Below are 16404 nucleotides of genomic sequence, written 5' to 3'. Positions count from 1 at the left end.
TGTACAATTTTGTGATGTAATAACTTATATTGGTTTTGATATGCATTGTTTAGTAATGTTTTTACACTATTGGTACATCATCAACTATTAATTTGTATTATCTTTGTTTGAGAGTTGATGAGTCAATGATAGTTAATCCTAAAAAAACACTTACATTACCGGTGTATATATATTAAATCAAATAGAATTACATTGCAGTCCATTATTTTTGCACAACTATTGATGTTAGCTTATCAAAGAGGGGCAAAAACAATTACGGGGAATAAATTTTACACAATTAACAAGATTAGAGATCAAAAGTTTACTTTGTAGTTTTGGATGTCATAAATTGACACTTATAATGTCATGGTAGATAATATCTTGAAATGATAATTGAAGGTCCATTTTGAAAAATTATTAGGTTGGAGGACAAAAATTACACAACAAAAATGATGGGACCAAAATCACACGATTGAAAAAAGATCAACCAAAACCATATTTTACCGAATAAGTTATATCGACCATGTGTTTATCATGTCCAATGAAAGAACCCTAGTTGCTCCTTGTGTGAGTTGTGTCCATTGCCTAATGACTAAACCAAGAAGGCTTTGATACATTCCACACCAATTTTCAAAAATATTAATGTGTATCTTAATGATCTTGTTGAAATAAATAAAACAAGTAATTTTACATTGATTTTTTTTTTAATTGAAATTATCCATAAATGTTGCAATTAGTTTTTTAATATTGACTTACTTATTATGCGCATCTAAAATAATACATTAGTTATTTGTTCATATAACCCTTTATTTTTTTGTGGATAATTAAAAATAGAAATTAAATAAAAGTTAGTTAAACTAAAATGTTAGAGCAAAACAATAGGATAAAATATGGATGGTCGAACGAAGATCCACTAAGAATTTATGAACAAATAAAAAGTGATACCCATAGTTAATTTTCAAATTATTTCTCAGTTTATCTATCTCCTAACAAGTTATATTATGTTATCTTCTTCTTTTGCATTTTTCTCTAACCTCAGCATATGCAACATTAGAGAATTGCATGATGGATGATGAGTTCAACTCAAATCATATTCCCTTTCTCCACCCTTAATCAAAATCTCAGTCAAATTACAAAGTACAAAACTTAGATCCTTTGGGGAAGAGGGTTTCTGCAGTCTTGATCGAGAGATGCCAAAAACATTACATATTGAATGAGAGTTCGATAGAGGATAAAAGACAAATTTTCATGAAATGGTAGTTACCTGAATTTTAAGTAGTGATATATTAATTTCCACATGTGTAAATCGGGTGGCACAGGGTATAAGGGATAGAGCATTTGTAATTTCAACCATTGGAAGAAACTTGGTATAAGGGATAGAGCATTTGTAATTTCAACCACAGGGTGGCACAGGGTAGAAAAACATTAATTTCAACCATTGGAAGAAACTTTCCTAAATCATTTTAAAAAGTAGCATTAATCTTGTGTTTGCAATTTCACTGGAAATAAAAAAAAACATTCGAAGTAGTTGAGCAACCCAACTTGTTACACTAGCAACTAGATCATACAACAAAACCTGACACATTCTACTTCTCTAATGCATGTTATATGGTTAACCGTTTAGTTTAGATGTACCATACCAAATCTCACGTTCATAATATTACATATAGCATTTGGTGATAGACATGTAGTTATACTCACCTCGATCATAACGAACACAACGAACATTTTTTTTGAATTTATTACTATTTAACAATTCATCATCAAATCCTGAATCGTCTCTTCTCATTCTTCAACAGATCTCAAATCAATGGCTGGTTTCTTCTCCCTTCTGAGGCGTCTCTACCTCACAGCATACAATTGGACTTTATTCGTTGGATGGTACTATTCACTATTCACACTCTTTCTTCTGTTATCAACTTATTTTAGATACTTCCCTTTTACTATAACGTTGTTTCTGAATAGAACTTGCTTAAATCTCTTAATTTGTGTAGGGTTCAGGTTCTATATTTTGTTTGAAGACGTTGAAAGAATCGGGCCATGAAAATGTGTACAATGCAACCGAAAAGCCTTTGCTTTTTGCTCAAACTGCTGCTGTGTTAGAGGTATTGCTGTTTTGGTCCAAAAAGATTTGATTTTGATTAACCGTGGAGGCACCCTTTTATTTGTTTTATCCGAAATTTTGATTTATTGTGGGAATTTTATGAAGTTTCAAATTTTGTGTTTTGGGTTTTCTGCTGTGGCATTGCACGCTGTGCTAGATTTTTCATGGTTTGGTGAGTGAGTAATTCATTGCACATTGTCATTATTGTTTTAAATTGTTGTATGCAACTGTAATTGTGGTTTTGGTAGTTTCCTAATCACAATTGTGACCCCATTTTCTTGCAATTGCTATAAATGTAACCTAACCGAAATCGCAACTGCAATTTAATACGAGGGGATTTACTGTTACTCTTTGTTTGCTTATGAATCTCATCTTTTCCCCTTGATGATGAAGGGTTGGTGCGGTCTCCGGTATCAGCAACCTTGCCACAGATATGTTCAAGGTTGTACCTGACTTGGGGCATCTTATGGAGTTTCCCTGAGGTTAAGACAATTTTCAATTCCAACTTCCTTAAAATTTATTTTGCGAATCATTTAATTCAACTTTTAAGAGCATATTCTTTTATTGACAAGTTACCATAAATCTCTGAATGATAGACTCAGTCTCATGTGCTCGTTAGCTCCCTGTTAATCAGCTGGTCTATCACTGAGGCAATTTTTTCATGATTACTTGCTTGGATGCTGTTGTATCTGTACTTAATTACATTTTTCCCCATTTCCTGTCTGTTTGTGTTTTGAAAATTCAACTATCATCCTTTTTGAAAAATGTAAGTGCTAAAACCAAAGTGAATTTGTTAACGATGAATGTCACATGGTTGGTGGATTGGCAGATCCAATGGCTTAGAAGATGGTAACTCTTTCAGGGGATTAATTCTCTTTAAAAGAGGCGGCTGTTAAATTCAAGGATAGTAATAGGGTGTAGTGTGAGGCTAGAAAAGAGAAACACCTCAACCTTCTCCATTTTTAGTTACTTGTCCTATCGACTTTTCGAATTATCTCCTTGTAAATTTTGGCCATGGATTTTGAATTGGTTACCTGAGATGCCTTATTGTTACATACTTACATTTGTACCTTTCCTTTTTAACCAGCTTTGGGTTCAAATAATATAACATCCAAATGTTTAGTTCTTGTGCCAGACATATAAAGGCAATCCTGATGTCAATGGTGTGAAACTAATAGTGAAAATAGATACTTACGTTGATTGCATCGATTAGATACTTCACTGCATTAATTAGATACTTTACTGTTGAGTATGTCTGGTTTACACAGAGTGTTAGTTTATAGATTTAATGGTTATGAGAACCTTTTACTTGCAATTTAAAGCAGTGAGTGGGTTAACTGCATTGCAAAACTTTAGGCTTTGTAACCCAACTTTCCCTGCTATTCTTTTGCTTATAGTAGCTATATCCCTTTGTATTCTATGGAAAAACAATTGATTGAAAGGGGAAGAGAAGTATTAACAAACATCAATCTTTGCTGTTATAATTGCAGATCATTCGTTATTCTTTCTTTGGCTTTAAAGAGGCTTTTGGATTTGCTCCTTCATGGCTCTTGTGGCTCAGGTACGTAGTTTGAATGTTGAGCCTGTGTGTAGAGTACAATACAGGTAAATCGGGCCTTGCTGTTATATTGACTCAAATAATTTCGTGCAGATATAGCACTTTCTTGTTGCTTTATCCAACAGGCATCAGCAGCGAAGTTGGTCTAATATATATTGCCTTGCCATTCATTAAGGTAAAGAATTAGAACAGTACATTTTCACAATGCTTTTAGAAACTTGTAGGAGAGCTAGGACACCTGGTTGTGTTTTGTTTGTGTTACAAATATATATATATCCTGTCCTTTTGACCTTATATTTACTAATCATACTGAGGGCAAGTCCTGTAAGTGGACTTCCTTGAAACAAAGATGGGCTTAGAGAGTTTGGTGTAGTTAAGAAGGAAAGATCAGTCTTCTCAGTGAAACTTTGCATTCTGTGTTACCCTTCCTTTCATTGTTCTTTTATCTTTCAAAATCTTAATCGCTGGCATTGTCTTGGGATTCCTGAAGTGACAAGGGTGAAAAAGGAGAGTTGATAGTTTGCACTCATGATTGATTCTACTATTTGATATGGTGTTTTTTCATGATTCGAGATATTGACCTATGGTATTTTTCAGGTTTCTGAGAATTATTGCATAAGGATGCCCAACAAATGGAACTTCTCATTTGATTACTTCTATGCTGCTATTGTTGCATTGGGAATCTACCTTCCAGGCATGTATTCAACTCCTTTCTTACCACTGATATACTTTGGCTAATATTCCTTTTAATGACCTTGTAACTGTTTGAATGCATAATTTTATGCAGGTAGCCCTCACATGTACAGATACATGCTTGCACAAAGGAAGAAAGCTCTCTCAAAATCAAAGAGAGAGTAGAGTAACATCTGTACTTTTCATTTTTCATTGTTCTTTTGGCCAAACATAGGATATATAGACATGACTTGGTTTGGATTCACATGTATCCTAAATTTGTTTACTTTTCTTACTAATGTATCCTTAAAACATAGTTTAATTGAGAAATGATTGAATTTTAACATCTTCATGTTACCTTGGCCTGATTAGACCCATGCACACTCCCTAACTTGAATATATAAAAGTGAACAAGAAGAGAAAAAGACCCTGGTGTTTAAAATGGAGCTATTAGATATTCTAATGTCTTTTATTCAATGTAGCCAACTCCATCCATTGAAAAAAGCTTGGTTGTTGTCCCAAGTCGGGACACTCAGTTGGGTATAGTCGATACGAACATGTAGTGAGAGGTTTAGAATTCGATCGCCGCTAATGCTCTCCACCCCAATTCCCCCTCCCTCACCATTTGGCCAACTTCAACTTCCACTCTCTACCATATAGAGCAGCAGCGAGTCTAGGTAGGAAGTTTGATGATACCAATAGAGTGTCATACTTTGACCACTTATTCTCCTTCCACTGAATCGAGGCGTTCATGGGTATTTTATGTAATTTACAACCTCTTCCGCAGATTCATTCCTTAAAAGTTAAAAAGTCATTACTGGTTTGTTCCAGAGGTAAAACTTGTAAGTTTACTTTATGCTTTTGTCAGTCCAGTCTTCAAAAGTGGAGGGCCTGGTTTCTGCATTTTGATAAGTTTACATTGCATGGCACTGGCAAGTTTAACCGGACTGTCTTAAATATGAACGTGAAAATGCTCCAGTCAAGAATATAAAGTTATGTATATTATCTTTTGGTGCAACAAAGGGGCATTATATTATTATCTTTTGGTGCAAATATTATCTAGTTTGTAAGATATCCCTTTTCCATAAGGAGAATAAAATTCGAGTGATGACACTACCATATTTAAGCAGTTGATCAAGGAGAGAAGCAGAGGGAAAATATATCGTTAGATATTTGTTGAAACTTGGGAATAAACTTCATAAACTTCCTTTTCCTAATGTTCAAGAGGCTAATGAATGCTTTTAAGAGTTAGAAATAATAACAAACAAATTGCCCGAAGAGGAGAATACTCTTGGCTCTTTGGAGAGAAGAGTGCAAATAAACTAGGAAAGCACAATATCAAAGACTTAGCGCAATGGCACTAATGCAGTGTTAACCACTGAAAACTCAACTTTCATTCTTCAGCAGCACTGGCAGCACTCAGATCCACAGATAGGTCCAGCTCCTATAAAATAAGGCAATCAAAAAATGAATTAGTTAAAGTAATACTATAGAATGGAATACCTTATGTAAAGAGTTACAACCAAACTACAGATGGAACTTTTCATGTTGCAGAACCTTGAAATAAACACCCCAATCACTGACGTGATATTAAGGGAAAATTCATTGTTCTCTTTAAATTTTAGGGAGATGATAAAATGAAAAGAAGTTAGGAAGCCAATATTGTCCTTGCATGTTGGAACAATGTCTACTTTTTTGATAGGCTAGAACTATCTCTATTGTTTTCTTCCTTTACTCTTTCCCCTTTCATCCTATCATTACTACATTATTGCATACATAACAACAACTGGAGAGGGTTTTGTTGTATATAGAATTGTTGTAGTAACCGCCTAAAATATTAAGTCTATACAGATTATCCTGACAGACTATAATTGGTGCAAGAAGAGCATTAACCTATAACTTGAAGAGAAAAAAGCTAAGATAGCTTTTTTAAAACAATGGTGATGGCAGTGAGATTTTAACCTGTGACCTCATGCAATCTACCCATACCCCTCACTGCTAGTCCAATCCTAGTGGCTTAATAATTGAGGTAGCTAATAGTCATATGTTTAGGAGTCTCACATTGAGTAGAATAGCAAACGCAATGTGGTACTTAAGTCATGAGGCTCTCCCACCTAATAGACTAGTCTTTTGGGTTGGACTCTCCTCATGTGCTTAAGTCCTAACAATTGACACTTTCATTGAGAGTTGTGTCATGGAAATGACTACCTATAGGCTGGATTAAGGTACATTACCGAATACTGATAGGTGAGTGAAGCCGCCAAAAGAGAAATGGCTACCATCGGGTCAGTGTCAATAGAGTGAAAGTCACCGTGGACGTCAGCCCTTAAAGGGGGTGAAAATGTTAGGAGTCCCACATTGAGTAGAATAGCATACTCAATGTGGTACTTAAACCATAATGCTCTCCCACCTAATAAATTAGTCTTTTGGGTTGAGCTCTCCTCATTTGCTTAAGTCCTAGAGATTTACGTTGAGTGTTTTCAAGATAGTGTATGAATTCTTACTACTTTTCCATCCATGCTAAATTGTTTACTTCTGATCTGTTCATGTCGAATTGGGATAACACAAAAACATAATACTTCTGATATGATCCTGAGACTCAAAACTAAAAGCAGAAAATTTCAAATACCAAAATTACCTTTTATTTTCCCAAACAGGCAAAAATGGAAAAAATAATTCTGCAGTTCTTGAATCTCAAAGAGTACAAATATAAATCAAAGGCAGAAAAAAAATACTATTTACCTTTCCAGTTATCCTGCTGTACATGGCAATCACGTCTGTTACCGTGGTTTCAAAATGCGTCGTAGCATCATAGCTCTGCAGATTTTATATTTCAGAATTTGATCAATGGTTACAAGAAATACAGCTTGATATGTGAAGTATTCCCCCTCAACTTAAACTTGAAATCCCATGAAACAAAATAGAAGCTTCAAGCAGTCTTCTAAAGAAGTTAACATATAAGCTTACTTGATTGAATGAAAAGTAAATGGCAAGTAAAGTGATAGAGTTAACAATGTTCTAATATTCTTGCAAGGAACTAGATATACTGAACCAGGTTCTCATGCACAAAGTATTTGAAAAAAGGACCCTATTTACCGAAGGACTTAGAGAGCTACATCTATATTGTGAAACTAAAAAAAGGCGGCCCAATGCACAATGCTCCTACTTAGTGGGGACTGAGGGTAGATGTATACAGCCTTACCCCACAAGCAGAGAAACTAATCATCCAAAAAAAGTTAGATTTCTCTTTAAATTATACTTACTGTGGATATGAAGCAACTATCATCATCGTGCTGGTTAGTAGGTTCATATCTATCATAGGAGTCAAAAAAGATTTCGTCCACAGGACCAAGGAGATCTATGCCAGGCTTCAATTCCTCCTGAGGATTATCAGTCTCTGCTTCTGTTGTCACAAAAGCAATATATTTTCCCTTTGGAGCTACATTATGAGAGTAGGAGCAGCAAAAAAGGTACCTGTAGCATGGTTTAAGGCAATGAACTTGAACATCAAGCATACTATTTTACTGTGGCATGATGTTATGAACACATTTGTTGTTGATGTATTGCTGCATATGTGGCATTGATTTTTTCTGCCATGTGTTTTTGCAGAAAAAATACGTATGCAGCTTTATGAAAATGTCCTTTTCTGAAACAATGTTGTCTGAACCTAATCCACCAAATCTCGCTACAGGAGCATTAAAACACACGGGTTTTTATGTTGAACACTGAACACAATTGTATATTTCACTCACGTTAGTCTTATCAATTCTTAAACCCAAGTTTTATGTAATACATCAATGCACACGTTGGAAGCAAGTTCAATAGACAAGTTTAAGGGGGTTGTCGGAAAAATAAAATCACTGACATATTAAAATTTGGAAGACATACATATCTGATTTACGCCCAAGTTGTTTCTGAGGCAGAATAACCTGAACTGATGGAGAGTCGTGGGTGTTTGGGATAGGATGACTCATAATACAAATAGCACGATTCACTTTCCCGACCGTCTTCACCTATTGATTGATCATAAATGGTTTCATTGAAAGGGAAATAAACTCAGATTGATCTTCCTATTGGATGATTGTTAAAAGTTACACACCTTGTCTGGTAAGTATGATGGGTCACAAACAACTTTTTTGCATTTTGCTGTTTCTCCTTCGGATGTCACACCTATGACCTTTCCACTCTCATCAAACTCAACCTGCCATTAGTAGTATCCAGTGTCATGCCTCACTACCTCAATAAGTCAAGCTATATATAGACACAAGTACATCCTAAAATGAATTGATTCATGACTTATCATAATTTATCATTATTTCAGGCTTCTAGCTGCTATATGTTGTGGTGCCACATGACCAGGCTGGGATTTAATATTGTGTTGTCGGTTATTAAACAGACGAGAAATATGAAGATGCAGAATATCCCAAGTACCATGATTTCTGTACTTTATTGGACTAGTTGCAAATCGTTTGAAATATAGGGGAGCAGATCACAACAAATTAATTAAGTTTCACCATGTGAACTGTTTATAAGGTCAAGAAGATCACAAACAATACATATGGCATCGTTTTATACTCTCAAGCATATATTACCTTGCATTCTGGCTTGTTCAGCATGTAGGTGCCACCATAAACAGCACTCAAACGAGCAAATCCCTGCCAAATTTGCATCATATAGTCAAAGTAAATAGAAGATTCCTAAAGCACACTCTTTTGTTGCTTGAGATGTGTATTTCAAACCTGAGGAAGCTCTCCCAGCCCATACAGTGGATAAATATAAGGAGATCCACCCTGAAAACGTGCTAAGGATTCTGCATATAGCTTTATTAAAGCCACAGTTAAAATAAATTAGACCTTCGCATTTGTTACTTTGCCCACATATTCAGAAAAGCACAGAAATTGAAACCAAGGATATTGCATTGTTGTAACACACTGGTGCAAGCTTGCTTCTTCGGCGGAAGATATAATAAGCTCACAAGGAAACTTAATCCTAGATAAATAGTTTTGATGCATTTAGAAACTAAAAGCAGTATGAAAGCTATTCAAGAATATTCTAAATGTCATCAGCATGCATATGAACTGGAATCTGAAACAATGCATGTTGAGGGAAACAGTAAGAACTACAAACAGACCTTGCAAAAACCAGCATTACAATTTTTGAGCTCAACATGAAATTGGAACCAGAAGTAACTTTATAATGGAAAAACTAGATACCTTCATTCTTTTTACGAAATCCATTGCAGGCTGAGTTAAGTATTTATCATCCAAATGTAGAGCCAATGCATGGCCAATGAAGTCAATTGTGTTGTCATCCAACCCATATTTCCTAATGAGAGACAAATAAAGTTATTTTCATCCATAGATGACATTTTGATAGAAGTCATACAAACATATAACTTTCATTGCATGGAAATCAATAACCAATTCAGAAAATTATGAGATAGCCCTCATGAAGGTTTATCACCCAGTAAGTTGGAAATGGCTATAACATTTTTAGCAGCTTTAATTCTGTATTACTTCCTTATAAAATGCAAAACACCATTAACATCGAAATCACTCTCAGTTTAAATTCAATGAAATAATATGAGAATTTAGTAGTTCACCATGAACAAAATTAAGAGAGCATTGATGTTAACGAAACTGGTAACTCATTATTGAAATTATTCATACACACACATAAACACAAAAGAAACTCAGGGGTAATGGCAACGATGTAGTACGAAATGAGTTCTTTTGCTGTAACATGGTTAAGGTCCATCCCTTCATGAGATTTTGGATCATTTTCATCGTAGTCTTGTACATAAATGAAAAACTTCCGAGCACGCCGCTTCTCGAACAGCCCCATAAGGGGAGATTTTAAAGCTTCCACATCATTTGCTGGTACTTTATGAATCTGAAGAAAAAATTCAAATTCATCAGCTTGATAGGGAAGACCTTAAGAATGACATATGATTTGATTTTAGGCTCAGCGAAAAGTTTACTTAGCTTCATACCTTTCCTTTGTTGTACACAAAACTGCCATCTACAGCCTTGAAACTCAGATACTTGGTAACATTTGTGTGGATTAGAACCCGAACCAAAGTACCATTTGCCATCATAAACTGTTTAAGCATAAATATAATATAAAGTTAGGGAAAGGTGAAGAATGCAAGCAGCATGAGATCATCCCAATCCCATCCCATGCAATCATAAACTTCTATTCTTCAAAACATAGTTAATCATGTTTATGATCTTTCAACCAAATTCAGTAAGGATCTGATTACAGATTGGGTTTTAGAGGAAAATTAATAGAATGTTTCTACTCATCCACTCATGCGTAGAAAAGGAATAGGATATATTTAAATTTAATTAAATAATTGATATTACATTAATATTTCTACAATATTCTTATATTGTAAGATGGTGATACTCATCGAAAAAGAATTTAGTCTTTATTTTATCATCATAATTTGTCATTTTTTAGGAGGATCATAATTAAATAATTGATATTACATTAGTATTTCATTTCCGTTTGTTACCCTAAAAAATGAACTTGTAAACCGCCGAACAGTCAGCTCGCAAGTTGGTTTTTAGATTTGAAACTTCAAAGGAATGGCAAGGCTTAAAATTTCATGACTCGTCTTTATCTTTACTCTATTACCCTTCGAAAAACAACTCAAAAATAGAGTCAGCCTATTATACAGTTAAGAGAATTCAACAGTTGATCAAACAATCTACTTCCGATAGCAGCGGTTACAACTAATATCATATGTGTTTGACTTAATTACATCAGCATCGTCACATTTACATGTGTTGTTTATAATAGTTACACAATTTCTCAATACAAACTTTCTATATCTGATTCCTTAACGATTGACGCATTTGCCAAATTAATAATGTAATGGTAAAAAACGAAAGCATAAAACATTAAAATAAAAACATAGCTACGTACCTTAGGGATCATATCGACATTGTATTCTTTGCTTGAACCTAAATGATCAGGAGGATTATCACTTCCCCTGAATCGCTTCCACAGCTGACTGAGATAAAGAGAAGTAGACTCTCCACCATAGTAATCGTTTCTATCCATATGTAACACCTGATCCAAACAATCATATAATTAATTATTATTCAATGCACATATGATATTATTATATGATAATGTGAAATTATAAATAAATGTTATAGTGATTGAGACTTTGAGGCCATTGACGGAGAGAAGACCACTGAGGATGCATTCTTTCAGTCCGGTTCCAAGTACTATCACATCGTATTCTTCATCCATGGCGGATTATTCACAGAAAGAGATAAGGTAAGAATGAAAGTGTAGATTGTTCAGAAAGAGAATTAGAAAACAAAAGTGAGGTAGTGAAAGAGAAACGGTCTTCGCCACCTTCCCGCGAGTATCGGATTTACCGCTAATTTTCGTGTTTTCAAATCCCTTTCCCACGTGCCACTACAAAAACACCACAAAATCATGCTTTCACTTCAAATGTTTTTTTGTCACAAAAAATGGTTTTTCCTCCCCAATTAAATTCTTGTGGTTCGGAGGTTTTTTTAGGGGAAACAATTAATTATTATCACTTGAACCAAAAAGATTTTAATTGTTCACTTCAATATCACAATTGTTCAAAATTATTGATTTAAAATTATAAAAAGATTTCCTAACATGCATACACCTAATTGCATGATGGATCATATTAGAATTATGGATCAAAAACCAACCCAAAAATTATAAAAAAACTTAATAAATAAAGTTTTGGTCAATCTATTATGTTAAATTTTAAAAATTGAATTTTCTTCATGGAGATATGAGAAAGTAGATCTATTCTAACTTTGGATTTGCGTGTTTATGTTAATATTGTACTAATTTCAATATCTTGTATCATAGTTATACAGTGTTCTACAATTTTTATCATTTGATGTATTCCCATATCGCTTTCGAATGAATTTCATGTGTCTTATTGGTGTTTATTAGACCAGGCCACACAACATGGGCCAAGCACCAAGGAATCTGATCGAGTATCATATGCCAATTATGATCGAGTTACAAAGCCTCATGGCCGAGCCAAGTCTAAGCACACGATGAAGCCACCTGACCGTGCATCACAAGCATCACAGACATAACCTGACCAAGACATCAAGCCAAATGACCGAGACGCATGAGTCTCATGCCCCACACATTCTGACCAAGGAACAACACATCAAGGCACATGAGATAGCACACATTCTGACCGATGCACAACACAATAAGACGCATCAGCCATGCACTAAGTTAGCTCACCAAACCTCCAACATATTGGTGCACCAAATGGCCAGGTTGGTGCACCAAAATTCCAACTTGCCCAATACTTCTGTTACTTGACTCACAAGTCATTTAGGAGATTCATCTTTTCCTTGTTACAAAGTTAGTTAATTATGTTATAATTAGTTAGATAAAGTAAATTGGGTATAAATGCCTCTCATTGTACTCTCAAAATATCATTTTCAATAATATAGAGGTATTATCCATTAAACTTTAGCCTTCTTCTTCTCTCTTTGTATGACAAGAGGAATCAAACCTTCTTCCTCTTTGTCTATTAGTGTTTCTTAGGAAATCATTGTTTGAGTAAATAGAAAATCATGGACAATGATCATCTCTATTAATAGAGAGACAAATGCATGTTTTTTGTTGTTTCTAATGGTAAAATTAAAATTTTATAGTAATTAAAATGATAAATATATCATTGACAATTGCATGTTGTATTTTGAAGTACTTATCTCCTATGGAGAGCATCCTAACTCGAAGAGTTGAACTCTTCTCCAGTAATAGAGAGACCATTACTAGAACATGTGGCTGAGATTTTTTTAAACTTTATTTATTTATTTTTTATTCAAAAATAATATGAAACATGACCGTTGATTTTTTTTTGCCACATGTCATCATAGAGGATCCCTTTCCTAACTCGATAATTATCCCTTGAAGCCTTGGATAATAATTGGCTTATTGTGGTTCAAGTGAGCTAGAATTAAACTTGCACGATTCTAGGTGTATACATGTAGCTATACGGCAAGAACTAAGAAGTGATGTCAACTGTTGTTGTAAGTCTAAAGCATGTTGAAATTTGCTGGTTTACTGAATATGTTAACTTGTTGTATTATACAAGAAACCTTTTTATCTCTTGATGAGTATCAAACTTAATTGGCACAAAATGTATTCAAATATACTTCTAAAAGTAAACACCCGAAATTAGAAGTCAAGAAATACTAATACTAATATGGAAGATTATAAAAGATATGAAAGCTAAATGATCAGACATTAAAGGGAACAAATCAGAAATAGAGAAGAAATAAAATTCCTGACGTAACTTCTATTAATTAGGGGTAAAATTACAAAAAAATCGAAAATCAGCCTCATGGCTTAAACAATATATAACATTAAAATTTCCTTTTGTAAATCGTGAGCAAGATTCATAAGTTCATAACAGTCCACTGCTATTGACTGCCACCACTAAGCAAAAACAGTAATCAAATAAAAAAGAATAAGAACATTGTGCCCCAAGTAAATGTCTAAATGACCAAAATACCCTTATCTCCCTATCTCCTATTCCATCTTCTTAACCCTCCTCTCTCACTCTTCACAGTTCACAACAACGCAAAATGGATACAGGACCCGGATCCGAACCCGAAAACCTAATTGCTGCATGCACCACCATGCTCGCCTATCGCCGCTTCTCCACCTGCCGCGACTTCGCCACCCTGATCCCTAGGCCCGACCCGAACATCTCCGCCTCCCTCGAAAAAATCCTCGCCATCACCGACATCCTCTCCACCGTCGAACACCGCCTCCCCAACAACTTACCCGACTACTACTCCATCCTTATGCTCCGCCGCGAAGACGCCGCCTACGATCGCGACCTCGTCACTCGGCAGTTCAAGAAGCTTGCTCTCCTCCTTGACCCCACCGCCGCAAACGAATTCCCATCCTCCGATGAAGCACTCACGTGCGTCCGAGAGGCCTGGCACGTGCTCTCTGACACAAAAAGACGCGACCTTTACCATGCCCAAATTGGTTATCAATCCGCTAATGCAACTTTCTGGACCACGTGCCCGTACTGTTGGAACCTTTTTGAGTACGAGAGTAAGTACGAGGATTGCACTTTGTTGTGCCAGAGTTGCCGGAAGAATTTTCATGGCGTGGCGGTTACTGCTCCGGTGAAGGATGATGATCAGAAGAACGAGTACTATTGGTGTAAAACAAGTGTGCCCTTGATGTATAGAGAGAAGGAAGATATCAACAACAATGAGAACATGATGATGGGTCAGAAAACCACCCATTTTGATGAAACCAAATTTGTGTGCATTTCTGATGATGATAACGTTGTTGTTGGAGGTGGTGGTGAAAGATTGGGGTAGAATGTGGGTGAAGAGGTTTGGGGTGATATGAGGAATCAAGGGTTTCATGGGAATGCAGTCAATGCATTAGTAGATTTGCAAGGCAATAATGGGAAGAGGAAGATGAGGATGAAGACTGTGGCAAAGAAAGGCGACAGGAATAGGATGAGGCATATGCAAGGAGGTTTTGGTTTTGATAATGACTTGAATTTGGATTTTTATGAGGGTGAAGATGGTGACTTAGAGTTCACAGAAGGAGATGGAGATGTCTTCATTGGTGTAAGGTTTGACGAGTGATGGAAAGCCGATGACAACGTTAATGTTTTTTCTAGTAGTTTTAGGCTTCTAGCATGATATATAGGTGGGTTTTAGTGTTTTGCACATATTTTGGGATGTGAAAGGATTTTGAAATGAAAAGAGGCACTTGATACTTGATAGTATAGTTGTTGATTACGTGCTTCTTCTATTTTTAGGAAGAAAAGAGGCATTACGATGTCTATATTTTACACTTGTAATGCCACTTTTTCTTGACGTTATGAAATTGAAAAGTTATTTGTTCTCACTTGCAGATGGTGTGCTTCAACGAATTATAATCTATCGTTCCATGCTCTAGATGAATTTGTTTTCTGTGTTTGATAGCTTTGTGGAAGCGAGACTGCTTGTTTATTAAAAAAATTGGTTATGAAGGAACCTATGAAAACAGTTAAGAAACAGAGTATCATGTAGATTTGCTTCACATTTCTCATTTCTCTGCTAACTGTGTTTATTGTTTGGTCATGCTTGACAGCAAATTGCTATTTTTGGTTACTAGAGTTTAAGAATCAGAAGGACATGTTTGTGAGCTGTTTAACGATGATGAACTCACGACTCACCTCTGATGCGCTGAAATTATGATGAATTTCAGAATTCCTTTCTTCAACATGAGTGACTAAATTTTTTTAAGCCAGACTCTTTATGTTTGGCTCAATGCAAAGTTTAGTCATTATCCCATCATTAAGACTCCACATGAAAGAAAAGAGAAAAAAATGCATAAAGATTTTTTATTTTTTCTTATTTTACCATCTGTTAGGAATATTTCAGTTCTACAGCACTACATCATTTGGCTCCCATCACTATTTTTTGTGTTTTTAAATTTAGATTGCATATTCTTATGCAGCTCTTGGTAGATGTCAGAACATGACATAAGTGAACATATTGTGTCTATTATCTGTTTGGTGTATTATATGAAATATAAACATAACAAAATGTGATAAAAGACTGAAAAGTATAATATATCCACTGAAAGTGGTGGTACCAAAGACAAAGTATGTAACATCTTGTCGAGGTTTTCTTATATAGTTATTGATTTATGTCTGTCATTGCCAATATACTTCCTTCTGCCTTGTTAACAATTGTTATTTAGATTGAACTGCATATGGCAAATTAAATTGGTTTAGATTTATGTTGAATATGTTGTGTTACTATTGAAAGTGCATTGCACCTGATCAGTTTTATATTTTTAGCATAGGAATTCTGATCAGTCGGAGGGCCCTCTGGTTTTTGTCAAAACTGATAGAATAGCTAGCCACAATAGTCTCACCTTATAACTCAGCAAGTATTGATTCAAGTGGTATAATATTTTTATTCATCCAAAATGACATGTAGATTGCCGAGACTCTCTCTGGGAGATAAACAGATATAATAAATCAAGTAATTTATTGTAAGGATTTTAAAATTTAATTTGAAATCATGCATATTTT

At 35.1% G+C, this 16404-nt stretch overlaps 2 protein-coding genes and 1 pseudogene across 2 annotated transcripts; 2 read left to right on the top strand and 1 right to left on the bottom strand.

Moving 5' to 3' along the window:
- On the top strand, positions 1491–4659 carry LOC109333040 (annotated as a pseudogene).
- Positions 5455–11640, bottom strand: LOC109332215 (guanosine nucleotide diphosphate dissociation inhibitor At5g09550-like). Its single transcript, XM_019567114.1, has 12 exons — positions 11490–11640; positions 11244–11390; positions 10306–10413; positions 10033–10205; positions 9527–9638; positions 9053–9133; positions 8906–8968; positions 8413–8514; positions 8202–8326; positions 7577–7787; positions 7056–7130; positions 5455–5757 (listed from the first exon to the last, which is right to left on the bottom strand). The coding sequence occupies exons 1-12, from the start codon at positions 11574–11576 to the stop codon at positions 5707–5709; spliced, it is 1335 nt and encodes a 444-aa protein (XP_019422659.1). The 5' UTR covers positions 11577–11640; the 3' UTR covers positions 5455–5706.
- LOC109333433 (uncharacterized protein At4g38065-like) lies at positions 13838–15954 on the top strand. Its single transcript, XM_019568916.1, has 2 exons — positions 13838–14593; positions 14663–15954. The coding sequence occupies exons 1-2, from the start codon at positions 13931–13933 to the stop codon at positions 14684–14686; spliced, it is 687 nt and encodes a 228-aa protein (XP_019424461.1). The 5' UTR covers positions 13838–13930; the 3' UTR covers positions 14687–15954.

Source organism: Lupinus angustifolius, chromosome LG18 (assembly GCF_001865875.1).
Source record: "Lupinus angustifolius cultivar Tanjil chromosome LG18, LupAngTanjil_v1.0, whole genome shotgun sequence".
NCBI classification, from domain to species: domain Eukaryota; kingdom Viridiplantae; phylum Streptophyta; class Magnoliopsida; order Fabales; family Fabaceae; genus Lupinus; species Lupinus angustifolius.
The sequence above is the reverse complement of the archived record's forward strand: the minus strand, read 5'-3'. Positions and strand labels throughout refer to the sequence as shown.